We start from the raw sequence: 14,200 nt of genomic DNA on the forward strand, positions 1-14,200 counted from the left end.
TGGGTCCACATGAATATGAAGCTAGAAAATACTCATAAAAAGCATATTAAATGTAGTTGATTTGTGGATTCTTCATAGTCAAACAGCCATAACCTTTAAACCTGCATCTCTCGCTCCAAGCTGCACTGCAATTTATACTTTTATGACTCACCTGTTGACAGTGAGCACACATCCTGTCTTGAAACTATTCCGATCACTTTTCATTGTGCACTCCATTTGTTGTCATAGGTACCAATAAAAGTGACTCTTAACTCCACACACACAGTAAAAAAAACCTAACCAATAAAAAAACCCGAAAGATATTACTACTTACTTTATATCTAATATCATGAGGCAAAAATTCACTTCAATGGTGTTAATGGACAATGATTTTTTTCTTTATTCATTTAATGACTTTTGCGTTTATGGAAAAGCGATGTATTTTTTGTCAAGGTGTCTTCATGTGTAACAAACTTTCAGCCGCTTGGTGGCAGTAAAGATATACTCATTTCTCTCTGCTCTGTCATCCCTGACTATGTTACGTTCAGTTTATGCGCTCAAATCGTACCTCAAACGCTCATATCAGTTAACATCGCATCCAAAATGCATGTTACTGTGATGCTGTGAAGTTTTATGTTATGCAACGAATAACATCTACAACCAGCAATCCTCCCAGCAGACCACTCAAAGAACTCAAAGAACTCACAGAACTCAAAGAACAAAACATTGTAATTCTGGATGAACAATGTAATCTTCAGTCTGTAGTGTATATTTTTGATGTGTAAATATAACTGTAAATTTCTGATAATATGATATATGTTAATATGTAAATTTCATATGTTGCAAATGTTAATATGTATGTATATTATTATTATTAATAATAATATACAATATATTTTTGATTTGTTAATATATACTATACATAAAGGTATTATCTTAATATTTCCTTTACTATTATTACTATTATTGTTGTGGTACAATAATAACAATAATTGTTATTTAGTAAAAACAAGTCATTAATTAATCGTATACAACATTATTACCGGTACTTATCTAATTATTTGGATAAGTAATAATATGTAATTATTTGACTTTGTTTAGTTGTTTATCATTTCTATTTCGTTCGCTTTGTTGAATCCCTAAATAAGCGTAATTGAAAGGAAGAAATATTAGGATTTGATGTATACACTTTGATTTTTCCACACTGTCTCTTAATATGTAAGAGGACTTGTGCTTTTTTCATCCTTTTTATAGGTAATATAGTATGTAATTATTTTGGTCTATTTTTCATCCTCTCGTGTCACTTTTTGATCGCTGTAATAATTAGTTCATTAAAAAAAGTTACTGAAAGAAGAAAATCGTCTGGATTAAAGTAAATATACTAGAAACTGAGGCACGTTGAGTTAGGAAACCAAGGATGATACTTCACAAATACGGACACTTTAGATATTTAAAATTTTTCCGGTAGATTTTCAAAGCATCAAAGTATCTGTAACGCAAATATACGGTACACGTATACGTAATACTAAATTGAACAAATAACCTATTGTGAAATTGATTAGATTATGTTAATGATGCTGACGTCACTTGTTTTTTCTTTGTGTGTAAATGCCGTTTGACGGAGCCCAACTCTCGCGATGTTTCGGTGTGGTTGACTGACCGTCTTGTATACTGGATACCGTTCCACTGTTGAAGAACATCTACATAGTAACCCGGGAAAGGCGACCTGAGAGGCGGGTACCGACGTTTCTCTCCAGGAATCTCGCCGGTGATCAGGACATTTAGTTGTTTGGACAAACGCTGAAACAACAACAATGGCTGCATGCTGTTTCAAAAAGTTGCTGTCTTAGTTACCGCAACTGTTAGCTAACGCTGCTCTGTTTGCCCTAGCCGGCTAACGTTAGCAAACATTCAGCTGACCGAAACTGAAGAAGTCCTGACAAGTTTGGATTTTTTAACGAGAAGATGTCAGCATGAACGTGGACATCTAGACAAACAGGGTTGTCTCCCGAAAGGTATATGTTCTGTCAAATCAAAGAGGACTAACTAAATAAATTAATTACTTTCTTGCTAGCGTTAAGGTTGACACTTTCGAGTTTGTGGCTCCGACTAATCCTTGGACAGAAATCATTTCGAAATAACTAATACTGAAGTCACTTAGCAGTACAAATTGCAGATTTAATTTGGACGTGCGATGATTATAATGGTACCAGAAATGTAAACGATGTAATTTAAAAGTTGAGGTTGAATTATTAATGGTTTTATTGAGGGAAAAAAAAATTTGTGCTTCCCCAGATGCTAGTTTATCACAGTTTATCAAAGTCAATTCAAGATGGCTTGTTTTGTCGAGTTGAGAAGCCGATTAGTTCCTGTTTTTACGACAACTCATTATAGTTAACTTCCTTAATGCGATGTGTGCCGAAATATGGCTAATAGGCAGTGTTTCTTTTATTGCTTTAGTGTAGTATCGACGAGGGTAATATACCTTGTACAGTTCCCGGCGTGATGTTACTGTGTGTAGTCAACTAGTTGAGGGAGTTGGTGGTTCGATAAGTCATGTTTAATATAATTAGTGACTGAATGGAAGACAAAGTTAGCATCAGTTCTCCGGTAACAACACAGTGATGTCAGGTGGATGTAGACTCACGTTCATACGCCATTCTGCGCTTGAGTAAGTGTTATTACATACAGTCATTACAACCCATGTAGTCAAAGATGGCAAATGATTTCTTACTCGCCCAACTGGTGGGGTGTTGTTACACCGTCGTTTGCACTGTAGTGAGGGTAGTGGTCGGAAGCTATATTGCAACAGTCTAGTGTCCAAACATGAGTTGTGCCCGGCCGTAAGTGGCGGGGTCGAGCGACTACCGCCGAGCAACACTGCAGTCCGTGAGCAGAATAGACAGTATGCGCCATCTTGGATTTAACTTCACACAAATCATTCGCATTCCGACAGAGACATTATATATTTGTCACTTAACACTGACTGTACATTGTATTGACTTGTCCTGTTAGGTTACGTCTCGTTTCCCCTTCCATCAGACTAAAGTTGAATTCAAATTTACTTTTTTCAGCCAACTTTACGAGGTCTAGATGCATGGATTGAATGAGTTGACAGTGACAGCTATTCAGCACCGATATACAAAACCAGATCGTTGGCTGGAGTTTACATTTCGTATAAAATGCCATTGTTAACCTGAATGCATCAATTGAAATTTTCAGTAGACAAATGTAATACACTTTTATAAAACGAGATTACTAGTTTAATTTAGTTTAATTAATGTTGATGACTGCACCGTTCTGTTTAAATCACAGTTGTGGCATAATTTGGATAACGTTGGCAAGTTATAACCATTTGTTCCTTGTTTGAATGTAACAACTTTATTTATACTGTAAGTAAAAAGTATTACTATAAATAATACCAAACTTTGCTCACAGTCAAAACAACAGACACAGTTTAATTCACTTTCTGCAGTGTTCATTTGAAATTATGATCACAGTCACCGGGGACAGCTGATAATGTGCACAGTTACCTGCAAATGAAAATAGCAAAAATTCCGAGCATTTTGCTTTTTGCTTTCCTTTCTCCTCCGGGTGACTTCGCCCCAGGATTCTGTCACGTGTGTAAAAAGGCATGAAGGACACCTGATATGTCAAAGCATGTTGAATATGTGAATCACAACGGCATTAGCTTACTGAAAGGTGGTTAAAATAAATGGCTAGATTAGTCACGAACAAGTCCCCTAATCACAACAAATATATAACACTACGTTTAATTATTTCAGGAAGTTAGTACTGAGGTAGGACCAGAGATCTCAGTTCTAGTATTACAGGTATTTTAAGTAAACATCTCATCAGGGACATGTGACAGCTCTTGCTTTTCTTCCCTCATGGAAATTTTTAGTGGAATGTGTTGTTGTAAAACCTGTTTTAAATGACTTGGTATTATTAGGTTGCTCCCAATATCCAAATATATGCCAAGATGCTTATATAAGTTATATTAACAAATAATGAAGCTGTACAAAAATCATTTAGTGTGTATTTTTAGGATGACAGAGTGAACGCTATCATCAAAACTTTTTCAACAGTATGTTTCCTTATTGTATGTTGTGTCTTTATTGTTTTTTGAATTTGGTTTAATATAAGATGTTTTTTAGCTTTTATTTGCTGAGGAGTTACTGTATTTGTCTCAAGACTTCCTTTAAAAGAATACAGCTTAAGTGCACTTTATTATATAGTTAAATATTTGTGTGCCACATCTATGTCACATTTGTCGATGCTTATAGTTGATTTTCATGTTTTGATGTTCTTCTAATCGTGTCTGTAGGTGAACGGGAGAGATGAAGAGCAGCAGGCAGACAGAAGTGTCCCTTAAAAGCTCTTCTCAACAGCATACAAATCACAATATTGGGGCAGGTGTGTTTAAAAAATTAATTTATTTCATATCATTTGCTCCAATGTTGGTATGGTTAATTTACATTAACTTTCTGAAATTCATGATGTAAATGTATCAAAGAGATTGCTGACATAGCAAGCGATTCTGTTTGTGCTGTTCTAAAGAATTTTATTGTTTTCATCAGAGTTGACAACTACATGGAAAAGTTTAGGTCAGTCCAAAGCTGCTGTAAGTACCTTGGAGTAGTTCTAAAATTACCTGCTTTTTTGTAAAAATAATGCAGGACTCGATTATCTAATATCTATTGATGAAGAAAAAGACTTTCCTTTCATTCTCACATGTCTCGAGTTTGACTTGTATCATCCTCTTATATAGTTGCGGCACATAGAAAACCGCCTCGAGGCTACATCAGGGACAGGAGTTTTCCTGGACTCTGTCATGGTGCCCCCCAAGAAGATGTCCTCTAAGATGGTCAGCTGTAGGGGTGAGTGAGGGGTTTTGCTGATACAATACAGTAATGAAAATAAAATTAACAATAAATAAATAACTGGGGAAACATTGTGCTCTCTGTTTCAGATGGACAACAGACTATTGAAATTGGGGGGTCTGCAAACCATGTGGGCTATAGACAGCAGAGTCTGGAAAAGGGAAGCTCACGCAGTCCACTTAAAAATACCACCCAGGACAGGAATGTCCGCAGGAACAACTGTGTAGAGTTCAAGGAACCTCTCGTCTCTTACAGGTACAAATACACATTCATGAAACATCTTCAGACATTTCAGTCTAGTTAATATTTGGGTAGGAGAGCAGATCATCCAGCTATGATACATTTTTCCGAATGGTCATATATTTTACATCAGAGTACACTGATGCGATCTGTCAGTTTAAAGCACAACAATATTTTATTAAGCTCGATCACAATTTGACATCGTTGGATGACTACATAGGTATTGATTCTGTTTCTACAGGGAGGGAACAAGGAATTTGATATACATTAATCCCTCGTTACTCGCGGTTAATGCGTTCCAGGACCACCCATGAAAAGCGAAATTCCACGATACAACGACAAACTATTTATTTTATTTACGATAATTTAAACATTTATGAACCCTCCCCATACTGATATTAAACCACCTTCTATCTGTATGACCTTTTCCCACACTCTTATAGACTATTTAAAGCATTTTTGTGTTTCACAGAAGTGGGCTGCGTTCCGTGAGTCTTGGAACACAGCACACACACGGATGCTATCAGATGCGTGTACGGTATCACGTGACTGCTTACTAAAAATCCACAATGTAGTGAAGCTGTGCATCTTGAAGTGCGTACAATCGAGGGTTTACTGTATGTCTTAAGTACAAGTCTGCAGTGATGGGGGCACACAGCTTTTTTTAAATTAGAAATTATCAAAATTTCACATTTGCTCTTTTTAGTAGTTGTCACCATCAAACTAATAAGAGACCTCTAAGTTAATGTCCTCCTCCAAGCCCATTGACCACCTATCAATGGTTTTTTCTGTGGGATTGATAAGCAGTAAATTAAGAGTAAATCATGGTAAATCCTTTTCCTGATCCCGTGTAATCTGATTCGTCTTCAGAGAGGCCACCCCTCCTTCCTCTCAGCTGGAGGCCTGCAGTCTGCAGCCAGTGCCAGGATCTTCATGTTCATCCACTCCCTCAAATTCTCTAGTCAGCCAACTGGTCTACCAGAGAGACAACAGAGACAGGCAGGCAGAGGGGGATCTGGACAGCACGCGGTCCTCTGCTCTTGAGAGTACCAAGGTCCGTTACCTCAATGAACAGCCAGCTCTGGTCACCCTAAGGGCTTCTGGACAGGAGTCACCCCTTCCAAATGTAGCCATCCCTGCAAGGAATGGATCAGAGGAACAGATTACTCTCAAAGCACAAGCTGGCATGGATAGCGAAGAGTCAAGCCCATTTGTGGTTCCGAGTCAAGAGTCCATACATCGAGGGGAGAGCACTTCCTCCAGCAGCCCTGGTTCAGCTTCCCAGCGGTTGGAGAACCTAAAGCGACATCATCATGATAAGAAGCTGGAGAAACTCAAAGAGCGTATTCGCAGACAGAGACAACATCTGGAGGAGGCTGCAGAGAGAGATAAGCTGTTGGGTCATCTGGAACAGCCTGTTATAGCAGCTGTGGAGAGGAGTAATGATGGTTCTACCAGTATGCCCATAGCCAAGATACGCAAAGTGGCAGCTGCACCACCCGCACCGATTTACAAAGGTACCGTTAAAATAGGTTTTATCCGCAATTTAGATTTGTGATTTGTTTTAATCATTTGTGAAATAAATGTGTCATCGTATGTTCAGGCATATATTTTAAGTTCAAATTGGGATCAATAAAGTATCGATCTATTGATTGATGTGACACATTTTAGTTACATAGCAAGATGCCACAACATACTCCTTCATTCTTTGTACTTACAGGTTTTACCAGTACTGAGACCAAGATCCAGACTCCAGATAGGAAAGTTTGGAAGGAGGATGAGTTTCATAACCTCAGCAGGGAAATATACAGAGACTTGTCACAACAGTTTGCTGGTGAGCGTAGTGAGCAAATATTTTCTTTTAATTACAGTCATTCCATATGTGTAAGGATGAGGCTGACATTTATTTCTGGGTTTTTATTTGTGATTCTGAGCAAAATTTTATGAGGTAAATGGCAATGATTGACTGCTGACTAATCACCAATTTTCTTGTATTTTCAAAGGGTTGGCTTTGGTATTAAATGTAGATCACTGTACTTCGGCACTGTAATCATTCTGAATGTATGAATGTTATCTACATGGAATGCTATTAATACATGATTTGGGAAAATCAGTTTGAATGTTCTTCTCATATAAAGTCTCTAGGTGTAAATGGTTTTATTGATCCTTTCAGAGACATATGACTTTTTTATTTATTTATTTAAGAAATATTTGTCGATTGCTTTGCGGCTACTGTGCACCGGTACTTTATACCTACTGAATGTCGTTTTTTTGTACAGAGTGCACCAGGTCTGGACATCAGCAGCAAAGGGAGCGCAGAGCAGATCGGTCCAAAGAGAGGAGGCCTTCCAAACATGTCAGGAAGGTTCAGAGAGTTGCCCCTTCCTCTGACCTAAATGCAAAATCAGGTATAATCCTCTTTTATGTGAGTTGGCCGACCCTGTCCCCTTATCTTTTTTTTTAATGGATGACCGTAGGAAAACGAAGCATGTGGAACAGTCTGGCAGGATTTTGTCAAGGATCAGCATACATGGTTCTAAGCCAAGAGATGATGTTGAACCTTTGGTGTGTTCAGAAGGTTTTTCTTTGCTGGGTTTGCTGATCCAGACTTTGTGGGGTTTTTCAAGCTGGTTATCTGTCATATCTGCCCTGTTCCTTTTGTTTATTTCTGTGTTTACATAGCACACATGCTGACAGATGAGTCACTGACTAATGTTGCTGTTATCGTCTTAGTCTCTTTTAACCCTTAGGTACCGATTAAAATGGCTCTACACCTTAGCCAAAGAGACAAAAAATTGACGTTTTATAAAAGTGTTAAAAAAAATTGTAATACAGAAATATATTTTTTTCTTTCAATGCACCAATCTTTTACATTACTTCAGCCCTATCCATAGATATAAAGTTGTATTTATTATTTTATATGTCTATATGGAATTTGCCATTATAACCTTTTTTTCTTCCAATGGGAAAAACACGAAATGTGGAATATTTCCAGAAGTTAGTGCACAGTTAAATACTTCTGCTAAAGATATTACAACCTTGACCATACCAATAATTGGTAGGATTATTAACTTTAATGCATCATTGGTTTTTGGTACAATGAGAATTTTAACTTTTCTGAACACTTTAACCAAAGAGACAAAAAATTGACATTTCATAAAAGTCTTCAAAAAAATTGTAATACAGACATATATTTTTTTCTTTCAACGCACCAATCTTTTCCATTACTCCAGCCCTATCCATAGATATAAAGTTTTTCCATTATTATATATGTCTATATGGAATTTGCCATTACAACCCTCTTTTTCTTCCAATGGGAAAAACACAAAATGTGGAATATTTCCAAAAGTTAGTGGGCAGTTAAATACTTCTGATAAAGATATTACAACCTTGACCATACCAACAATTGGTAGGATTATTAACTTTAATGCATTATTAGTTTTTGGTACAATGAGAATTTTGGCTTTTCTAAACACTTTAACCAAAGAGACAAAAAATTGACATTTCATAAAAGTCTAAAAAAAACATGCCATACAGAAATATTTTTTTCTTTCAGTGCATCTGATCTTTTCCATTACTTCAGCCCTATTCATAGATATAAAGTTTTTTTTATTATTATATATGTCTATATGGAATTTGCCATGACAACCCTCTTTTTCTTCCAATGGGAAAAACACAAAATATGGAATATTTAGAAAAATTTGCATATGATTAAATATTTCGGCTAAAGATATTACAACCTTGACCATGCCAGTAATTGGTAACAATATTAACTTTAATGCATAATTAGTTTTTGGTACAAAGAGAATTTTAAAGTTAATGAACACATTGGCTAATGGTCCAAAACGGATCATGTCATGAAATTGTATGCGCCTCGCCATGGCAACGTGTCCGGTGCAGACAAACAAAAATGAGACCTTCGTACAACTATATATTTTATTATACATATAAACATTTCAACATTCATTAAATTTCAAACATAAGAACAATATTTGTGCAGTGTATGCCGTGGTATGGTATGTTTTGTTGTTGTTGTTGTGTGTGTGTGTGTGTGTGTGTGTGTGTGTGTGTGTGTGCGTGCGTGCGTGTGTGAGAATGAATGTTTACTGGCACTTGAAACACGACTCACAGATAATCTTGTAGTGCCTCTTGCATGCATGTGCGTAACACTTTGCGCACTGGCTCCACACTCCCTTCTGATCAGCGCACAGCATATGCGAGTCTTACGTGATTTGGCCGGGACCGGCTGTGGCTCCTCCCCTGCCCCATCTTCCTCTTGATTGGCCCGGCCCTGGACTTCACGGACCAGGCTCGCCGAAAACGGTGCTCTAGGCATCCGCGGTCGGTTCTCCATTGCTGGGGTGACGAGCGCTGCGCCGAGCTGCTCCAAAAAAAGGTGGCGTTTCGTGGACCGAGAGCTGTTCCAGCCGGGGTACACAGACAAGAAAAGACGGAAGGCGTTGTAGCAGGAAACATGGACCATGTGATAAAAAAGACACCTGGGCCAGCGGCGCGTTTGCCGGCTGCAGGAGTAGGTGCCACAAGCCTGCGGAAGAAAAACAAATTACACGAATGATATGCATACAATTTCACACATCCCTCTTGATAAATAGAAAAATATTCAACGAAATAAAGTGCATAGGCTGTTGCTATATCGCACAATCAAACGTAGTGAGTAACAGTAAATAAATACCAGTAAGTGAAATAAATAAGTGATGCGTAAATACCTGGTCCAGGTGGTCGACGGCTCCTTTGCAGCGATTATAGTCCATTATTATTTGTGGGGGGTTTTTCCCCGATTCCTGGACCTCTGGTTCCCGGTGTTTTGTGCTCAGGAGAAGCACGTTTGTTTTGTTTTGTTTTTTTTTGGGGGGGGGGACGACATATGACACGATCGCTGTCTTCATGCGTGAATCCGAACAACGATGACTGCACTTGCCGCTGTTTACTGTCTAAGAGCTGCGGGGGGAGCACAGCCAGCCCCCCCAGCCAGCGGAAAAGATGTAAAAAAAAATTGTCCGTGGTCAGCGTGTGGCCCTGGGGCGATTCAGTGAGCTCAAGTGCCACACGCATTCCTTGGTTGCGCTCCACCGGAGCTGACGCAGACCTCCCCGTATAAACCTGGAGCCTCCACGCGTAAGAGGTCTGGACATCACACAAAGCCCAGATTTTGAGTCCGTACTTGGCTGGTTTGGAAGGCATGTATTGTTTGAATGAACAACGGCCCCTAAAAGCGACCATTTATCTACAGTGACTTCTTTTGATCCAGCAAATTTTGCTGGATCAAAAGAAGCCTCCGCTCACCTATTGGATGAATGGAAATACATATTTTTGCAGGTGTGTAAACACAGACCTGCAAAAGAAATCATGTCCTTTTTCATGTCCTTCTGTCACACCAACTACCTTTCATGAAGGTAGTTGTTGTGAATGAAGGAACGAAAATAAGAAGAAGGAGGAGTAAACAGGAGGAGTAAACACAGACGGTGGGTCTGTGTCTGTGCTGTGGGGTCAATGTGGGGACAGTGGCTTGCTGCAGACAATGAAGATCATGTTGCATTATAACATGGCAGCATTATTGTATATAGTAATATATATAATATGCATATATAATATATTAATATATTATATATATATATATGCCTATAGCATATGAAAAATATGTGGTTATAATGGGAGTCAATGAGACCATTTTTGTACCAATTGGTTCCTGTGTGTACACGGTGACAATCTACTATTCTATACACTTCCAATGACAGGCATTAAGGAATTTAGAAAATAAAGTTGAAAGAAAATGACTGGCAAAATTTAATATATTTAGCCTTTTAATTGACTGATTTATTGGGAAAAAAAAACATAAAAACAACAAAAATGTCACTTTTGGTACCAATCAGTCCCCAAGGGTTAAAGTGTACACCATGAGTGATGATAATATGAATGTTAAATAAATATTGATTATACAATACAATAAAATATAAATAAATACATAATTTTAAACCACAAATGCCACAAACAACCTGCAGAAACCAGTGTTCAGATTAGACTATGTGGGTTTAGACATTTCTCAAATACTATACCTGTGTGTGTTCCAGTGTATAAACAAAACAGTCATTGAGGTTGAATGTTTTAATGCTTGAAGAACTTTTCAATATGTTTGGCATGCATTGTGAGACCTGGAAGTGACATGCAGATACGTAACATGCTTCATTTCCAATTGCAACATTGCTTTCAAGGACACATGACAATGTGATTGGTAGCCTCCGTGTCTGTGTTTATGTGGGCCTAAAAAGGAGAGGCATTTGTTAGGTACATAATAATGGTGATTTCACTTAAACATGTTGCACACTTTGCAAAAACAGTTGTCTTTCAGATATATATCTGTTGGTTCATTTTGTCTGTTTCAGGAGTCTGCTTGTGGTGCTTTGAATGTTTTTTTGTTAGCTTTCATGCCTGCTTGGTCTCTTTCATGTTGGAACATCACTATAAATAGCCCTGTGAAATCTGTAGTAGGGCTCAGTTGGCTCAACCGCTTGGTACAAACAGCTGTGTGGTTCCTGGATGTACAGCTTAATTACCAGGAGCTGCTCTTCACAGTAAAAAATACCTTTGTGATTATTCCAAGCAAATAGATATTAGATGGGATTTTGAAATGTAGTGTCCTACGCTCAGCACACCAAAAATGCAATTACACTCTCTTTCATTGTTGTAGGCTGGGTTCTGAACAGTGGCAGATGGCAGGGAAGGTGGTATGAAATAAAGGGATTGCAATTTGAGACAAGGAGAATATGATAATATTGGGGCATGGACTCTTAGTTGAGTCCTCTCTTAACTAACCTTGTAAAAGTAAACCAACAGGGTTGTAATTTCTGTCTTCTTTTCTGTTGTAAGATGTGGGTGAAATTACATTTTTAATGGCCGTGCTAAAATATTTATTTATTTAGCCTCTTTTCAGTTCTGGGTTTTTATTGAAATGAGTTTGACCTGGTTGTGCATGCTAATGTACGTTGTCGTGTTCAGTTACATCAGGAGGAAGTATACTGAATTCCATTGATTTCTACTGGCAGCATTGAAGGCATTTATTTTTTTGTTTCTCTTCAGTGATAAGTCCTGCATCGTGGCGGGAGGGTCAAAAGCTGGTAAATATGGTACTGCAGAAGGAAGACATACCCCAGGCAGCTGATACAAAGAAAAGAACAGGTGGGACTTAGTCAATATGTACTGTACCTATCATTTTACTCTGTTAGCTATTTTCATGTTACCAGTAGCAGCATAGGTACCTAGAACCTAGTCATATCTGGATGACAAGCAAAACCTCTTCAAGAAACTTTCTTAAAGTCCAGTGGATTGATTTAAACAGCTTTAGATAACTCTGCTCTAATGCTTTCTTCAGTGATGTTCTTCCCACTTCACTCGTCTATTGCTGCTATTGATCTTAGTGCTGGCTTGTTCATTTTCTGACTCTAATACAAAAAAGAATCAAATTTTTCTGCTTAATTTTAAGACGTTGAATATCTATGATAGTCAGATAGCAAAACTGTCAACACTGACAGACAAAAATATCAGTGCTGCTGCAAACTTGCTCTACATCTATACTTGTCTTAACTCACTGGATCTGTAATACTGACTCTCGGGAATAAGGATTGACTGGCTGCACTGGTTGGTTACACAGTTAGACATGGCCTGATTTTCAGAGGTTGCCTCCAGGGCAAATACTGGAATCCCAGTAGTCAAGCCCCAACAAAAAAAAAGAGAAGGTCTGGTCTGGATTAGATGGCCCAGATTAGAGTTTCCATGGTAAACCTATCACACATCCTTGTGTAGATTGTGTATTCTGTATCTTAATGCTTTCAAACTTGTTTTTATAAATGTGGTGCAGTCACATTTTTGGCTCTGAATAACTTGTTAATTACAGATATTAATTGTGTTTTTTTGTAGAAATGTGTTTTTTAAATGAATTCTGAATAGTATACATGTTGTGTGTTTGGGTGTGTGCTTTTCTGTTTATTTCAAATAGGTTGATAAATGCGATGTTTTTTCTGTAATTGTTCTTCAGAATCCAATCAATCAATCAATCCACGCTCAGAATCAAAACTGCGATCACGTCCCACCAGCACGGAAAGGAGTCGTAGTCGAACTCGAGAGAAGCCCAAAAACCATTCCAAGACCACATCTACCCCTTTATCTGCAGACCGGGACAAGGCTCGAGGTGGTGTGACTGCAGAGCAGTTGTCAGCAGACATCCAGGACATACTTGATGACCTGCAGCTTGAGTACAAAGCAGCTGAGGAGGAGGACAGGGCCTGTCAAAGGTCCCATGGTGGGAACAGCGGCAGTAGAGGGCGAGGGGAGTCAAGGTCACAAGCAAGGACTCCAATCTCTGCTTGGGGAACTACTTTGGCAACTGGTGGCTCTTCAAGAAGCTGGCGCAGTGCCAGCCCGACCACGCGCCGACCAGAGACTGCCAAAGTAGCCAAGACAGGGCAAAAGAAACGACACTACGATGCAGATTCTGTTCGCCAGTATATTTCCAGGCAACAAGAGGAGAGAAAGAAACGTCAAGCAGAAGAGAAAAGAGCACTGAGGGAGGAGGCAGAGTCAAAGAACAAGAGATTGCAGGAACTCTACAGGAAGCAACGACAAGTGGCTAAAGCTGTGGTCCTTCCCAGTGAGGTGTCTGTGGCCCCTGTGCAAAAGCGGCTGCAGGAGACCTACACCAAACTGCTGCTGGAGGGGGCCCAAATGGGGGAAGAGGCAACACAGACACAACCCGCTGCTACTTCCAGTCAGATGGTAATGCATAAATACCTGGAACATTATTTGTTATTTAAATATGAAACTTGCATTTGAACATGTGATTAACATAAATGAAGTTGCCGTACATGTGTGGAAAAGATCATGTTGTGATAACTTGTGTTATTGTATGTTCTGTTGCAGAGGCCAATGTTCCAGCCATCAGGAGAGTCAGACAAAGAAAATAAAAGACTAGAGGCACCAGGGAGTCCCTCCAGCAGTGATAGGTCTTTGAATGATCAGCTACCTCCTCCATTAACAAGGTACATGTACCCACACACACTCTCCCTCTCGCTCTGTCACACAATTTA

General features: G+C 38.7%; 1 protein-coding gene across 1 annotated transcript in view; it reads left to right on the top strand.

Moving 5' to 3' along the window:
- Window positions 1–1,703: 1,703 nt before the first annotated feature.
- cep350 (centrosomal protein 350) overlaps window positions 1,704–14,200 on the top strand; it is a 36,272-nt gene continuing 23,775 nt past the window's right edge. The window contains exons 1-11 of the mRNA XM_068318778.1: window positions 1,704–1,994; window positions 4,307–4,395; window positions 4,560–4,603; window positions 4,751–4,859; window positions 4,952–5,117; window positions 5,973–6,619; window positions 6,823–6,936; window positions 7,382–7,510; window positions 12,198–12,296; window positions 13,153–13,889; window positions 14,034–14,152. Of these exons, the coding sequence (XP_068174879.1) occupies window positions 4,320–4,395; window positions 4,560–4,603; window positions 4,751–4,859; window positions 4,952–5,117; window positions 5,973–6,619; window positions 6,823–6,936; window positions 7,382–7,510; window positions 12,198–12,296; window positions 13,153–13,889; window positions 14,034–14,152 (2,240 nt within the window). The 5' untranslated portion in view covers window positions 1,704–1,994; window positions 4,307–4,319. The remainder of the gene's footprint in view (window positions 1,995–4,306; window positions 4,396–4,559; window positions 4,604–4,750; window positions 4,860–4,951; window positions 5,118–5,972; window positions 6,620–6,822; window positions 6,937–7,381; window positions 7,511–12,197; window positions 12,297–13,152; window positions 13,890–14,033; window positions 14,153–14,200) is intronic.

Source organism: Antennarius striatus, chromosome 7 (assembly GCF_040054535.1).
Source record: "Antennarius striatus isolate MH-2024 chromosome 7, ASM4005453v1, whole genome shotgun sequence".
NCBI lineage: Eukaryota > Metazoa > Chordata > Actinopteri > Lophiiformes > Antennariidae > Antennarius > Antennarius striatus.